Raw genomic sequence first — 14155 nt, forward strand, 5'->3', positions numbered from 1 at the left:
GAGCAGACAGAGATAGAAATGAGAGAGGGAGCGACCCAAGGACACGCTGATAACAGAGTGGCATGCTTAATCTCTCTCTTTCTGTCTGTCTCTGTCTCTTTCACCTACACAATGTCCACAAACCCCCAAAAGATGCTATCAATGCACTTGCATTAGTTCCTACTACAAAAATATAGACCAGAAGAAGAATATTACACAAATATACTCTAGAAGAAGAATATTACATGAAAAATAGACTAAAGGTCCAATTCTGTGCTTATACAAATGCCACCCAGTGGTCAGACACAGTATGCTTTGCCTCTTTGATGGATTTTGGCAACATGATATTGAAAAGGTATGTACATACCTTTGAGGATTTATACATTTCAATATCATTGCTTTTGCCAAATGAAATCTCAGGAAGCATTTTATAAAGGACCAATGCAGGGATCATATTAACTGGTGCATTCCTGTTGATTATATCCTCACATGTAGAAAAAAAAATGATACATCACATTGGGATGATAGTAATAGTAGCAATCACACGTTACATTAGGTAACAAGCCGTTGTAATAAAATATGACTGTGACCAGAATCTAAGCACAAAAGCATGAAGGATTCAATTCCTGATTAAAGGAAAGGTATGGCACCCAGTCCTCAGCCATTTGATCAGGTAACATAAGGTTGTGAGAAATCACACAGGGCTAAAGAAAACAAAAGGGATCATGATGATACATGTCTTCTTTATACATTACATGTCATTTAGCTGACACTTTCATCCAAAGCAACTTACAATTGCTAAATATCAGAGGTTGCACACCTCTGGAGCAACTAGGAGTTAAGTGTCTTGCTCAGAAACACATTGGTTGATGTATCACAGTGGGAATTGAACCTGGATCTCCCACACCCAAGGGCTGCGTCATAGCCACTGTGCCATCACCATCCCTTTACCACCACTTACAGACTTTCTCTACCTCCACAGTCCCTGTGGATGGCTCACTCTATGAGCCATCTCTATGCTATCCCTTACCTGTCCACTAGTCCTCATCGTCCCTGTTGAGTGTTCCTTCCTCCCCTGCATCCTCATTAGTTACTTTCACACCTGTTCCTCTTTTCCTAATTAGCTTTCCTTGGTGTATTTAAACCCCAAGCTTGTTTCCTCTCTCGACTGCATAGCTTTACTGTCATAATTTTCAGACGTTCCTAAAACACGTTTACTGTCTTATTACTAAAGGGTTTTTTTGTTCATCTTATGTGCCTGCCGGTAGTCTCCGCGTGCTTTGATTTAGTACATTTATTCAGCCCAGCCTTCTGTGTTATGTATCTGCTGCTTTTCTCCTTCCTGTTATTCAAAACTGTGACACACATGCACACACACCACATATATTATTCTTTTATTAAACGCTGTAAATACAGACACCTGCCATTGCACTAAATACATACAATTATAGGTAAGAGATGTAAACAATTGCTAAGAGAAGGTTTACTTGACAATAATTGTGTTTTTCTTCCAGAAGATACCAGTGTCATAAAATGAAATTCTACATAATTACTGTATGCATGTTTCAAAAGATCGGATTCTTCTCCACAGCACACAAATGTACCCTCAAAACTCTTGCATACAGATTATGGATGGCTGTCTGCCCATTTGACCATCAGTTAGTGGTTTGGAGCATTAGGAACATTAGAACTGTGTATTAAAACAAAAATCTAAAATAATGAACTCTTTTTATGATCAATCAAAAAAAAAAAAGATGTAATTCAACGATCCAGGTAAATTTACAAACCTTAACTCTTCACTAGCAACCTATAGCCACTAGTGGTCAACCATCTCACACAAGTTCGTTGGACGTAATGATCATGTTGTCTTCAGGGAATATCGGCTATACTGGTATTATTGTAAAAACGCACACAAACGACTCAACAAATCTGTAAATGCAGCCACTAAAGGCGGACATTTCTTTATTAACTTGTTTCGCATAGCCAGACCTATTTTCCACACTTCATTTTATTAACTACGAAGTTTAGGAGTACAGGAAAGGCCAATTAGAGGGAATGGTAATGATGTATAGAATACAATTTGATAGATACATTACTGAAAACTTTGATTAGATAGCCGACACACATTAAATTTTCTCGTTCTGTTGTTACAGGGAAATGCAAATCTATTCCATGACTTTATTGTATTCCTAACGTAGTAGGGAAGTCGTACAGTGATTCCAGCGGGTCTTTAAATAATGAGACCAGGCACATGAAGGCGCACGTGAAGGCATCACTGGTTCAGGACGGGCCGCTGGGCACAGACTGTGACACGAGTGCCACAGATAAACAACAAACCTCTTCTTGCATGGCTGTATTGACCTTTAACAACTAACGTAGTAAGCAGTCTCAGTGTTGTCAGACAGCAAATTTAAATGCAGACGAAAGTAGCGTGGTTGAAAGAGGATGACTCCACTGATGAAAAGTTATATATAAGAGTTGAGTCCGCTGAGAGGTGAGTTTGATATGAGTTGTGGCTAGAAAACATAACGGTAACGTTAAGCTAACCCTGGCTAACAGGATGGAACGTTAGAAGCTAGTGTTCAGGACTTGTTCCAGCTCCAGTATATTACAGACTGTTATTCACGTCATTAGCGTTAACTACATTAGCATCAGCTTGAACATATAATAGCTTGCTAAATTATGCTAGTTAATTAGCCATTGACCGACGTCCCCATCCTCTGTAATATGAACCGTATCAGGGGCGCCGCTAAGTTGAGCTAGTGATGGGTAAAATTGGCTATAGTAATGATGGCTAACGATGCATTGCTGTTTGCGCTTTTTATTGGAAGTTCAGCAGTTCACTTGTTGCATCCTCAGCTGACTGTTAGGTTCTGCTCCAAAGCATTAGCTAGCTCCATTAATCGCAGCTCGTGCTGTTTTGGTTTTACGTTCTCATCGGTTTAAAGGTTGTTAGTTCTGTCATCCATCTGCATAAACATCTGTTCAATATGCAAGGTTTAGAACAGATTAACATGTCAGATATAAATAGTCAGTCAGAATTTGCTTGGTAAGGCATCTGTAATGAACAGTTTTGTGTAGCTACACAAACTTGAATTATATATTGGTTGGACTCACTGTAGGAAATTAAAAAATATAAATTTGCGGGGCATTAACAAAATTTATGGGGCACCACTTTTAAAAGTAGTTATTCATTTTTAGGGGTATTCTGAGATTTATTGGGGCATTTTTGCCCTTTGCCCCCTGGTTGGACTTCACATAGCAGCTATTGCCACAGTTTTCTTTGGACCTCACTGCATAGAGAGAGTTTCCAGAGGCAAATTATCTCTCTAAATCACAAAAAATTGTCAAAAAAAGAAGTTTTCATTGGTGTATTAATTGTGCATGCTTTCCTAATGCTCTTCTAAACCTCTTTTTCCCCTAATCCTCCATTTAACAGAGAGGACCAATAGTGAAATCATCACCTGCTTTCACCATGCTGGAAACATTTCATTTCCTGTTTCTACATTCATCTAAAACATTTGAAAATACCTTACCATTTCTCCAATTCTCTGACACCCTCCACTGTCTCATCTTTCCAGTGACCTGTTGTGATAATTGTATGCTGAATGTGCAATAACCCCCCCATCACCCACGTGCACTTCCTCTTAGTTCTGATGCATGGCCCCTCTTTAGAAATGAATACGTCTCGCTGTTCCTTGCATGTTGTGCTGTGAAAGTGGCATAATGAGGGAAGACAGGGATAACCCTCTGGCACTGTCATCCAAGAAACCATGCCAGGGCCAGAAGGACTATGGACAGGAGCTAGAGAGGCTGCGTGCTGATTGGGAAGCAGAGAAGAAGCAAACACTGCAGGCCCTTGGACACCTCTCTGTGGAGCTGAGGCACCTGCGGGAAGAAGCGGAGAGGGAACAGCAGAGGGCTGTGAAGGAGCTGGCGGCCAGGCGAGGGTGCCAAAAGGACAGGCACTCTAACAGATACCAGCGTCTGCTGGCTAAGGAGGTGAATATTAAAAACAGTGGACGATACACTAAAGTTGAGTCCACAGATAAAGAGGCTTTTTGTCTGTGCAGTAGAGAAACACGCACAAAGCTGGAGCAGTTGCTGCTGACGCTGTATGAGAAGATAAATGGTGAGCAGGCAGTCTATAAATTGCATCACAGGCAGGAATTTGAGCTAGAAAAGGCAATCTTCCTCTGCCACCTGCTAGAGGCCCATGGAAGACTGTTGCAGGGGAGGCAGAGAGCAGGACACACCAGCTTCATTTTTAACAGTGTGCCAAGAAAGCCAAGTCATGAAGATGGCAGTAACTCCTGTCAGAAAAAGCCTCTTCTAACCTACTCCAGGGCCTTGCCACAGAGATCGCAGACTGCCTCCCACTCACCTAAGAAAACCAAACAAGATCGAAGAGAGCAGCCTTTAGGGAGGGCCGTCTGTGCAGCTGAGCTCTGCACCTCCGCTGCAGTCGGGGACACCTGTTGGAGCGGCTCTCTGAATATTTGTCACCCTCGCAACGCTCCCCATGCGGGCTGGGACAACCAGCCCTCCTACTGCGCTGAGTCCTTTGGGTCAGACAAGTCATCGCCCTCCAAATGCATGGACAGAAACATGGAGGTAAGCTATTTCATATTTTTTAATTCTGCACATGGTTCCAAAATTAAGTGAGTATGTTAAGTATTGCTAGCATATTCTCTAATAACTTAAACTCAGAAACTGCATCAGTATGCACTTACTTCATACGTACAGTATGTTGGTGGCAGACTTGGAATATAGAAGCGTAATGTCTTTACACTTTTCTTTGGTGGCCTTGCTTTATACTCGTATGGACTGTGAAGCCCTGAAGGCTTTGTGGCAAAATTATTTTGACTATATTTTTTGTAAACAGTCCTGTGCATTTTTAATAAGCTCATATGCACAAAATATAGATATAGACCTAGGCATACGATTATCTAAACATAAGAGGACCACCACTGTAATCATACAGGAAGGTAACATCACATAAGCTGAACTGCTAACTAACAATGGTCGTCAAATCAAAACCTATATATTAGTTTGATGTAGCACACACACAGCACATGCTGCATCACAGAACATAGCATAATGGAAACCACAGTCATTGCAAATCAATGACCGCTTTTTATCCAATAGATCTCTATACCAATGGGCTGAAAGCCTGTACCAGGAGTTGGTATGACCGCTGAGTCCCCATTATATACAAAACAACTGAGGGGTAAACCATTTAGGCTATCCTAGCCAACTCTGTCTTCTTTATTAGTAGTTTTTGCATACCAAGTAGCCTCAATCAAGTGAAGACAGTGTGTAACTGTCAAATAAATCTCTCCTATTTGAACTAAGTGGTATTATCCTCAGGCGCCACAGTTTTGTAAAGGCAGCAGTGGTGCATAGCCAGCAGCAGTAAGATGGAGAACTAAACACCAACTGGAAACATTTCCATGATGATTTTTTTTGTAGCAACAACAAAAAAGAACCAAAACCTAGCTAATGTTGCAGGCTTTTTAGTTGCCATCATGATGCAGGATATGTTAAAAACGTTGAATATGACTGGTGTGGTATGGTGTAAAATGTTAATTTTGCCAGTGCTACGGTTGTCAGAGAAGAAGAATTGTGCAAGATGTTAGCAGAGAGGAGGGTTTATCACGTGTGGGTGGATCTGTTTATGCCTCTTGTTGGCGGGCAGAAGCGGGTCAGTGTGTTTCCATCTCTTAAATTTTGGATTGAAGTTGTCATAGAGAGGAAATTGAATTATTAATCAAAGCCTCGACTGTGTCTAAAGAGCAGTGCCCACTTGCCAAGCCTCGTATTTCTTGCATGGTCCTGCTATTAGGTCAAGCTCATTTCTGTGCAAAGCATGCTGTTTGACATGCAGTAGATTTTGCTGACAAGACGCCTTTCTTTGTTTTATGCTCAATGAGATATTTACTGTATTGTCTGCTGTACAACATGTGATAAGTACACTTGCTGGTGGCTGTGGTTATGTGTGCAACAGTGATCTCTTACCATTTCTTTCTCTGTTGGTTGTTTTGCTGTCAGCACCTCTTTCTCCCAAGCAGAGTACATTTATATTATCAAAGGCGCTCAACCAGAATATAAATAGTGTTCAGTTTAGTTTCAGTCTTTAGGCTACTCAAGCCATGGTCTTGTGAGCACACTGTAATTAATAAGGGAATAGACTGAAGCTGTGAAATGCAACGTAAGGGCAAAGTAAGAAGTTAAATTCTGTCTGATCGAGTCTCTTAATTTGTTTTACCTATCTGTCTATGAAAATTGCCCCCTTGTGTTACTGAGCGAACATACTGCGTATCAGTACAGTATGAAATGGGGATTATAGACCGTTAAGGGAAAATGGATATCACTTTCATTTTCAGAGTGAGCCATTGTAAATTATCTTAGTGTTGACTGCACTGGCTGTGTACCAGAAAAATGTCAGTTGAAAACAATTAAGGCAAAATGTCTATTTTTAACTTTGCTGCACCCAGACATGAGTTTTCTAACAGTGACCTTTTAAAAGGAAGAGGAGGTAGACTGTCACCTTTTATCAAAGCTGCCACACTCTAAAGCTTCAGCAAGCTTTGTATCGGCAACAAAGCAGTCACAAAGTGTTAAAGTACATTTTGGCCTGCTGTAGAGGAGTTGAATAGGCTGGAAAAGAGGCGTTTGGAGTGATACCTGAGATGAATGTGTAACTACATTTTACCTATTGTGACGTCTATCTATGTATTTTAGCAGAGGGAGATTTAAATAAACTGTTCATTAATTTGCAACATGCTCACAATGGCCTTAAAACAACCAGAGATACTGTTAAGTTTAAACAGTATAGCAAAATATAAATCTCCATTGCCTTATGGTGCGTAAACTAAAACTATCCTAAAGGTACTTTTAGATAGCGATGCATTTGTATCCGCCTCCTCCATTTTTTCCAATGTGAACACTACCGCAGCTGTGCAAGGAGAGTAGGCTGCTGCCACTCTTGTGAACATGGCTGGCTTTTTCCGCCTGAGTTGATGATGGTTGAACTTTTTTAAATTTTTTGCCTGAGTTGATGATGGTTGAACTTTTTCAACTTGTCACTAGGGATGCTCTGATGCAATATACCAGATCAGTATCTTCACCAATACTGACCTTAAAAAGTGGATAGGGTACAGTCCATAGCGAGACGGGTTCACATTAAAGACCGTTTCTTTGTCGATGTCATAAAAACATTTTGTGTTTCCGCTACCATTTGCATACATTCAGTCACAGTGGGTGATGCAGTTCTTAGTACCACTGTAATGACTGGCCTCATGTTACCCAACATGAAAAAATGTCTCAAGAAATATGGTATGTCCCTTAACATTCTATAGAACGTTTACCGCTGTACACTTGAGAGTACGACTAACTCACATGACGTTAATCTTCTGACAAAGGTGGTCAAAACTTCATCTAAAATCATTGGGGTTCCACTTGAACCGCTACAACACATTTACTGGAAACGCAGCACCAAGAAGGCACTAGGTATTATGCAGGATTCTAGTCATCCTGCACACAATCTCTTCTCCCACCTTCCATCAGGGAGACGTTTGCAGAGCATCCCAACGCACACATCACGTTTTAGGTATAGTTTTTATCCCCAGGTAATAAGGTTACTGAATGATGGCACAGCAGGAAGGAGGGCTGTGGTCTGAACTTAGTCACTATGTCTACTGTGCTTGGATATTCTTGATGTTTTTAAATGCTATTTATGTTTTTATAATTGTTACTATTGACTGGTGCTGAGAGAGTGCCAAGTCACATTGTATTTCATTGCTGTGGTACTCTGTACTAATATGCACATAACAATAAACTTGAACTGAACTGAACTGATCCCAATACCAGTACCATGAAGTGAGATTTTAAATATGGGTACCTGTGTACATATTGCCTACCATTTCTGCAAGTTTAAGCTACAAACTGCTCTATTTAGCTGCTTGATGATGAGATTGGAGTTGGTGGATAGCAGCAGCCTGTAAGCATATGGTACAGGTTGTTTATAAAATCGGAGGTAGCTGGTACCTACTGTACATCAGTGTAGTTGCACCCCTCTGCCGTCCATTTATAATATAGAACACAGACGTTGCTCAGTGGCAGACGCAGTGTAATCCAGTCGCTGTCTGAAAGCACCTTAAGGATTTCTTCTTCTTATTATTATTATTATTATTATTATTATTTAACCACTTAACAAATGCCCCCGCTTTTTTTTTGTGCACAAGCTCAACAAATGACACCCAAAACAAGACGTGTTACTGTTCTTGATCCCTTTTGATTATAGTCATGATCTTGGTGTCCTCTAAAAGGTAACTCTTTGGAGTTTACTATCAAAGAGTAGAGCTGGGCAATGTATCGATATTATATCGATATCATGATATGAGACTGGATATCGTCTTAGATTTTGGATATCGTAATATCGTGATATGACAAGTAGTGTTGTCATTCCTGGTTTTAATGGCTGGATTACAGTAAAGTGATGTAATTTTTTAACTTACCAGACTGTTATATCTTTTCTATTATTTGTCTTTACCCACTTAGTCATTATATACACATTAATGATGATTATTTATCAAAAATCTCATTGTGTAAATATTTTTTTGTAAGCACCAATTGTCTATCCTACAATATCGCCGCAATATCGATATCGAGGTATTTGGTCAACAATATCGTGATATTAGATTTTTTCCATATCGCCCAGCTCTATCAAAGAGTCAGAATTATTCTTGGTGATAGTTAACCAAATCTACAGAGGTACAAACATGGTAATAATGTAAAATGTAATTTTTTTTATTTCATGTCTTATTTTTATTGTTCTGTAAAATAAGCCACATAATATTAGGATCTTAAAATGCTTTACCTAATAGAATTTTGAGCATTTGTGCTTTCAAATAATGTATAGTTTGTCAAGACTTAGTGAGGATTTAACCAGACGGCATCCCAAATAACTTAACAAGCCCCCCTCGCAGCCAGTATTCAGGCCGCTGCTCGTTAAGGCGATTCATTAAGCTGCTTTGCTCATTTGATAAATAATTAGGTGAAGTCCCTGGTAGTACCTCCTGTAGTAGAGAGGAGGGCAGCAAGGCTAAATGACATGAGTTGTGAGAGAGTTTATCTTTTGCATCATCAGATGCTACCGCTTTACACATTTTGTTAATGTCCATGTCGAAGGCTAATTTACACATGAGTAGCATTCATTACCTTTTAGACATCTTATTTGTTTCTCTAGGGCACAACTGTAGTAAAACATTAGAATTAGTCTGGATTGGACACACTTGTTTCTCTGCCTGACTCCTGCAGCCTCCCCGTGTTGCAGTGTGTACTGCCTATTGATTGTTCAAGAGGCAGCCAACATCATTCCAGCGTCATCTCTATGGAAACGAGCTCCAGTCGCGGAAATGATTGGGTCCCGTCTCAAAGCCTGCCTTTTTGTGATAGGAGGATGGAAGCAGTCCTCCCTACCCCCTCCTCTCAGCGACACTCGCCGTCTTACACAGACACATTTTTCCCTTCGTCCTCTTTCTTCACCTTTATTGCGCTGTAACCAAGATGGGATTAACCAGCCTGTCGGGTCTTATTCCATCTGGATGAAATTATTTTTTTACACGGCAACATCAATGAAGACAGACTCACAGCTGAAGAGTCAACATGCCACCCACATCACAGCCTTACTGAGAGAACGGGGACTGGAGTGGAGACCTGTTAGTTAGATCATTTTCTTGTTTTTTTTTCTGCATCGCATGTCTCTTCTTGTTTGCTATTTCAGTTGGGCCTCCATGCGCTATTTCAGCGTTACGTATGTTAAGTGGACTGGTGTTTTTTTGCCTTTTCTGGACAAGTGCTTCTGACAAACCCCTGTGAGATGACAGAGTGGTAAGGCATGAAGAAACAGGCTGTCAGTGCAGTGAGCAGGACTCTGAATCTGAATGCTACAATGTGATAAATACTAACCACAGAATGCTCAAGAATGCTACCAGGACGATGACATTCATTGAATTGCCTTCACAAGCCAAGGCCGAAAATATGTAAGATCCCTTCGGAGCTGATTGTCCTCATTTTGGAAAACGTCACAGTGCAGAGGAGGAGGAGGAGGTACTTTACAACTCATGATTTATCTGTTTTTATTTGTTTTGGATATGGCACACATACTCTTGCTCTAACAGATTTTAAACACCGACTTTAAAGGGATTTCCAAATTTGAGGCTTGGTAATAAGTTACCGACAACCATGGCGATAACAGTTCTTTGCTTGGTGTCAGACACTTCACCTTAGCTGTGGAAAAAAAACACTCCTGCTTATAAACTGCTGGAGAAAGAGAAGACAGTGACATCTTTATCATTTTGAAGTCAACCTGCCACAGCTAATCCGTGTAATTCTCCTCCAGCAAATGAAAAGCCTGCGATGGCTCGGTTATGCCTGGGCACCTCATTTAGTCATATTGATCCCGTGTTTGACTTTGACAGAGAGTGATGTATGACTTGTGCACTCGGCCTGAGCAGCCAGAGCCTGCACCGGCACACACGAAGATGGAGAGCCGGGAGGTGGCTGAAGCTCTTGGGCAACAACAGCAGGAGTTGAGGGGTTCGGAAGAGCAGAGTAATAAGCAACGTGGGCTCTTGGACACGGCAGTCCCAACCACGGCTAATATCACTTCAACATCATTGTTGGGGAAAAGGCACCACTCGCTTTATGCAAACCTCAATGGTTTTGAAGTGGAAGGCATACGCAAGGTGAGTTTGGAACATTTGGTGAGTCCTCCAGTACCATTCTTGATGGTTAACATGAAAGCGTTTAGGGCCTGGAGACATGTGAGAGACATCCCACTAATATTAAGAGAGTAGCAGACATAGTCTAGTGTGTTATAGAATCACCAGTCTTCTTTAAAAAACAAAACATTTGATGGTAGAGTTTTAACCCATTTCTCAAACTATGGTTGTGTTTTTTCACATTGCAGACTATAATATATTGTCTGGTTCTATGAAATATATAAACCAGAGGAATTTTAAAGATACAGGATTATGCAAAGTAAGTTTTACACTTTTACAACATGTAGTTGGATTATTATTTGTGTTGGATTACAGTGATGTTACACTGAATTTGTGTGTGCAGCACATTTTCTCAACATTTAATCTGGGACAGTGCTGTAGCTGCTGTCGTAGAAACGGAGGGTTGGCAGGCAGGTATTATACTGACCTATTGTGACAGTGTCCCTCATTTCACACCTCTGCATATCCTGTTAGCACAGAAGATCTACTTAATGGTAGCCAATTGAAAAGCAATAGTAAACCAGTCACTAGTAAACCCATTCGATTTCCGTGTCTCTGATTGATGCCCATATAGCTTGTATATTGAGAAACATCACTGTAAGGAACTATCAGAATAATGCATTTACTGTACATTACTTCATCCCACTAACAAAATAGATATTTTTAATGTACCTGTAACAAATAACAAAGTCCAGTATATGTTTTTTAACATCTGGATGATTTAAAGACGTGAGTAGAGTGAGTAGATACAGTATAGTAAGGTTGCAGATAGTGCCTTGTTGGGTAAACAGGCAGTACAATGTCTCCATCCTAGACTGGAGAGCAACACATGAAGGCAGCTGAATCAACTTGCCACTCAGTGGCACCCCCCCTCCCCCCCACATACACTATAGATATACTTATGTGTGTTTTTCCACACTGTCATTTCATCGTATTTTAGTATTATTTTGTGGTTAGTCTTGCTTGGAAAGCAATGCCAGCTAGTAGTTATCAGCATTTTTCTGCTGTATTTTCCCTGTACTAGTACTACTACTCAGTCCTTTTTACCTGTGTTTAATGGTTTGAATGTATCCTTGTTTGAGGCAGAGTTTCATCATTTAACCAAGGTAGTAATCTGTGTGCAACATTGCCTGCTGTTGTCCCCACCCCCACCACCTCATTACCCAATCGCCACAATCACAGCGTAGTAAAAACCCCTAATGAACTGTCAACACACAACACTGGAGAAGATCTGTGGCCACAGAAGCTGAGAAGGAGCATCAAATGATGCATTATAAATGATTATTTGGCCATTTCAGACCAGTAGGGGTTGGCAGAGGCCTGTCACTCTTAGATCATTGTTCATAATTACATCATTATTTGCAGTTGATCGTCTGTTTGTTTTCTTATCCCCAGTTCCACCCATACTTGATGACTGTGTGTGGGATGTGTATGGCAGGATGCATTTTTATAAGAATATAATGAATCTCTGTAGTCCTTAGAGGGTAAAACACTGATGTAAGAGGCAGAGCAGGTTTTGTACGGCCCAAGGAAAGTGGGTGAAACTGCAGCTGGAATATAGCATCATGCTCAGCAAACCCCCCATATGAATTGGCTTTGAGACTTGAAAAGTATATATATAGAAAGATGGCTGGTTTTTCTGTGTAGGTTGATGATGATCAGATCTCAATGATGCAGTGGCTTAGCCCACAGAGAAGAAAAATAGTCTGTGCATTGTGGTCCACATAAAGCTGTTAAAGGACTGTTTTGGTTTTTTGGATTGACTGAAGATTTATTGGGAAAATACATTCATGAATGAATAAATGAATTGTTTATTTTCATATCTGATCACTTACACAGCCCATCCTTATAGGACTATTCTGACACATTTTATATAAAGACTTTCCTAGTGCTGACCCAAAACAAAATATCTATCATATATATATATATATTTACTGTATGTGTGTATCCTTTTATCTTTCTATAATGACATAATGCCAAAATAACATTGTGATGCCTATTTGTAAAAAATCTGAATTCATACTTTGTCGGGTCTGTCAGCAAGACAACAAGCAAACCACTTTTAAAATTCCTGTTTTGTGAATGGAGTTCGGATTGATCAGGACTATGCTAACATTGTAGCTGCTCCATCCACACAACAACGTACAGTACACATACTTTCAGAACCAGATAGTCCAACTTCCCTGCTTACTTTTCCCTAAGAGCGCTCCTTTTTCGTCCGGTCTCTGTACATATGAGCGACTATAGAGCTCTGGATGCCCACAGACGGCTACAATCACTTTTTCCTCCATTTTTGATTCTGCAACGTTAGGACATTAGGAGAATCTAAACACTGATAGGCTTTCGCTACCCAGCGTCACACTATTTTGTCGCTAGAGATTTCAACTCGCGCCGTTCGTGACAGTATTTGTATGCCTTTTCTATCTGTTTTTATCCTTATTCTCAATCGTTCAGTTATCTTTCTTTTGCTGTGGTGTTTTCAATTGCCTGGAATTACTATTGCAGTGGCCACCGTTACATCTGTCATTTAGAACCATTATAGAAAACCTATATTAGTCTGTGAGCACAAGTTACACAAAGCAGTTGTCAGTCTTTCCACTTCATGGAAGAAGTAAGCATGATTCCTCTGAAGGCTAATGAGCTTGTTGACTGTGTGGTCCTCTGTCATCCTAACTCTTTTAACACCTGTCTGGATACCATATGGCAGCCTCTCTAATGATTGATGGGTTTACACACTCTGAGTTCCAAATGGGGCTACAAAGAGATGATGTACAACTAAAACAATGTTTCTCCTCAATAGCTCTACTGAAGACAGTTATTTGTCCTGATTGACCATGTATTTAGCTGTGAACCCTCCCTGTGATTGTGAAGCTAGCGCCTGGCTGACACACTCTTTAAAAGTGGGCTTTTTAAAGTGTACTAGTGGCTAGAAATCTTGGTACCTTTGCCACACACAGTCTAACACCAGCCGCTGCCCAATCTGTCACTGTAAACAGTCCTTTTACCAGGTTAGGCTGTTTCACTTTGGAGAATGTTCCAGCTAGGGCTGGGCAAGATACTAATTAAATACTAATTTAAGACCCTAGATATTGTATTAAATGTTGGATATCGTGATATGACAGTGTTTTTTCCTGGTTTTAAAGGCTACATTTCAATGAAGTGATGTAATGTTCTAAACTTGCCAGACTGGTCTAGCTGTTCTTTTATTTGCCTTTAAATGTAAATGGACTGTATTTATATAGCACTTTTCGAGTCTTAACGACTACTCAAAGCGCTTTTACATAGTACAGGAACCATACGCACACATTCATACACCGATGGCCGGCATCGTGACAATTCGGGGTTCAGTGTCTTGCCCAAGGACACTTCAACATGGGACTGCAAGGCCA

General features: G+C 40.5%; 1 protein-coding gene across 19 annotated transcripts in view; it reads left to right on the plus strand.

The window, feature by feature from the left end:
- Window positions 1-2239: 2239 nt before the first annotated feature.
- The window catches only part of LOC116058078 (peripheral-type benzodiazepine receptor-associated protein 1), a 71812-nt gene continuing 59896 nt past the window's right edge, over window positions 2240-14155 (plus strand). For 14 of the 19 annotated variants that reach the window (XM_036008730.1, XM_036008736.1, XM_036008737.1 and 11 more), the window contains exons 1-2: window positions 2241-2473; window positions 3419-4593. In XM_036008730.1, coding sequence (XP_035864623.1) covers window positions 3682-4593 — 912 coding nt within the window. In that variant the 5' untranslated portion in view covers window positions 2241-2473; window positions 3419-3681. Of the gene's footprint in view, window positions 2474-3418; window positions 4594-9488; window positions 10731-14155 lie in introns of those variants that run through there. The other 5 variants (XM_036008745.1, XM_031310692.2, XM_036008746.1 and 2 more) reach the window with 3 other exon arrangements.

The sequence above is a fragment of the Sander lucioperca genome, chromosome 13 (genome assembly GCF_008315115.2).
Source record: "Sander lucioperca isolate FBNREF2018 chromosome 13, SLUC_FBN_1.2, whole genome shotgun sequence".
Classification (NCBI taxonomy): Eukaryota; Metazoa; Chordata; class Actinopteri; order Perciformes; family Percidae; genus Sander; species Sander lucioperca.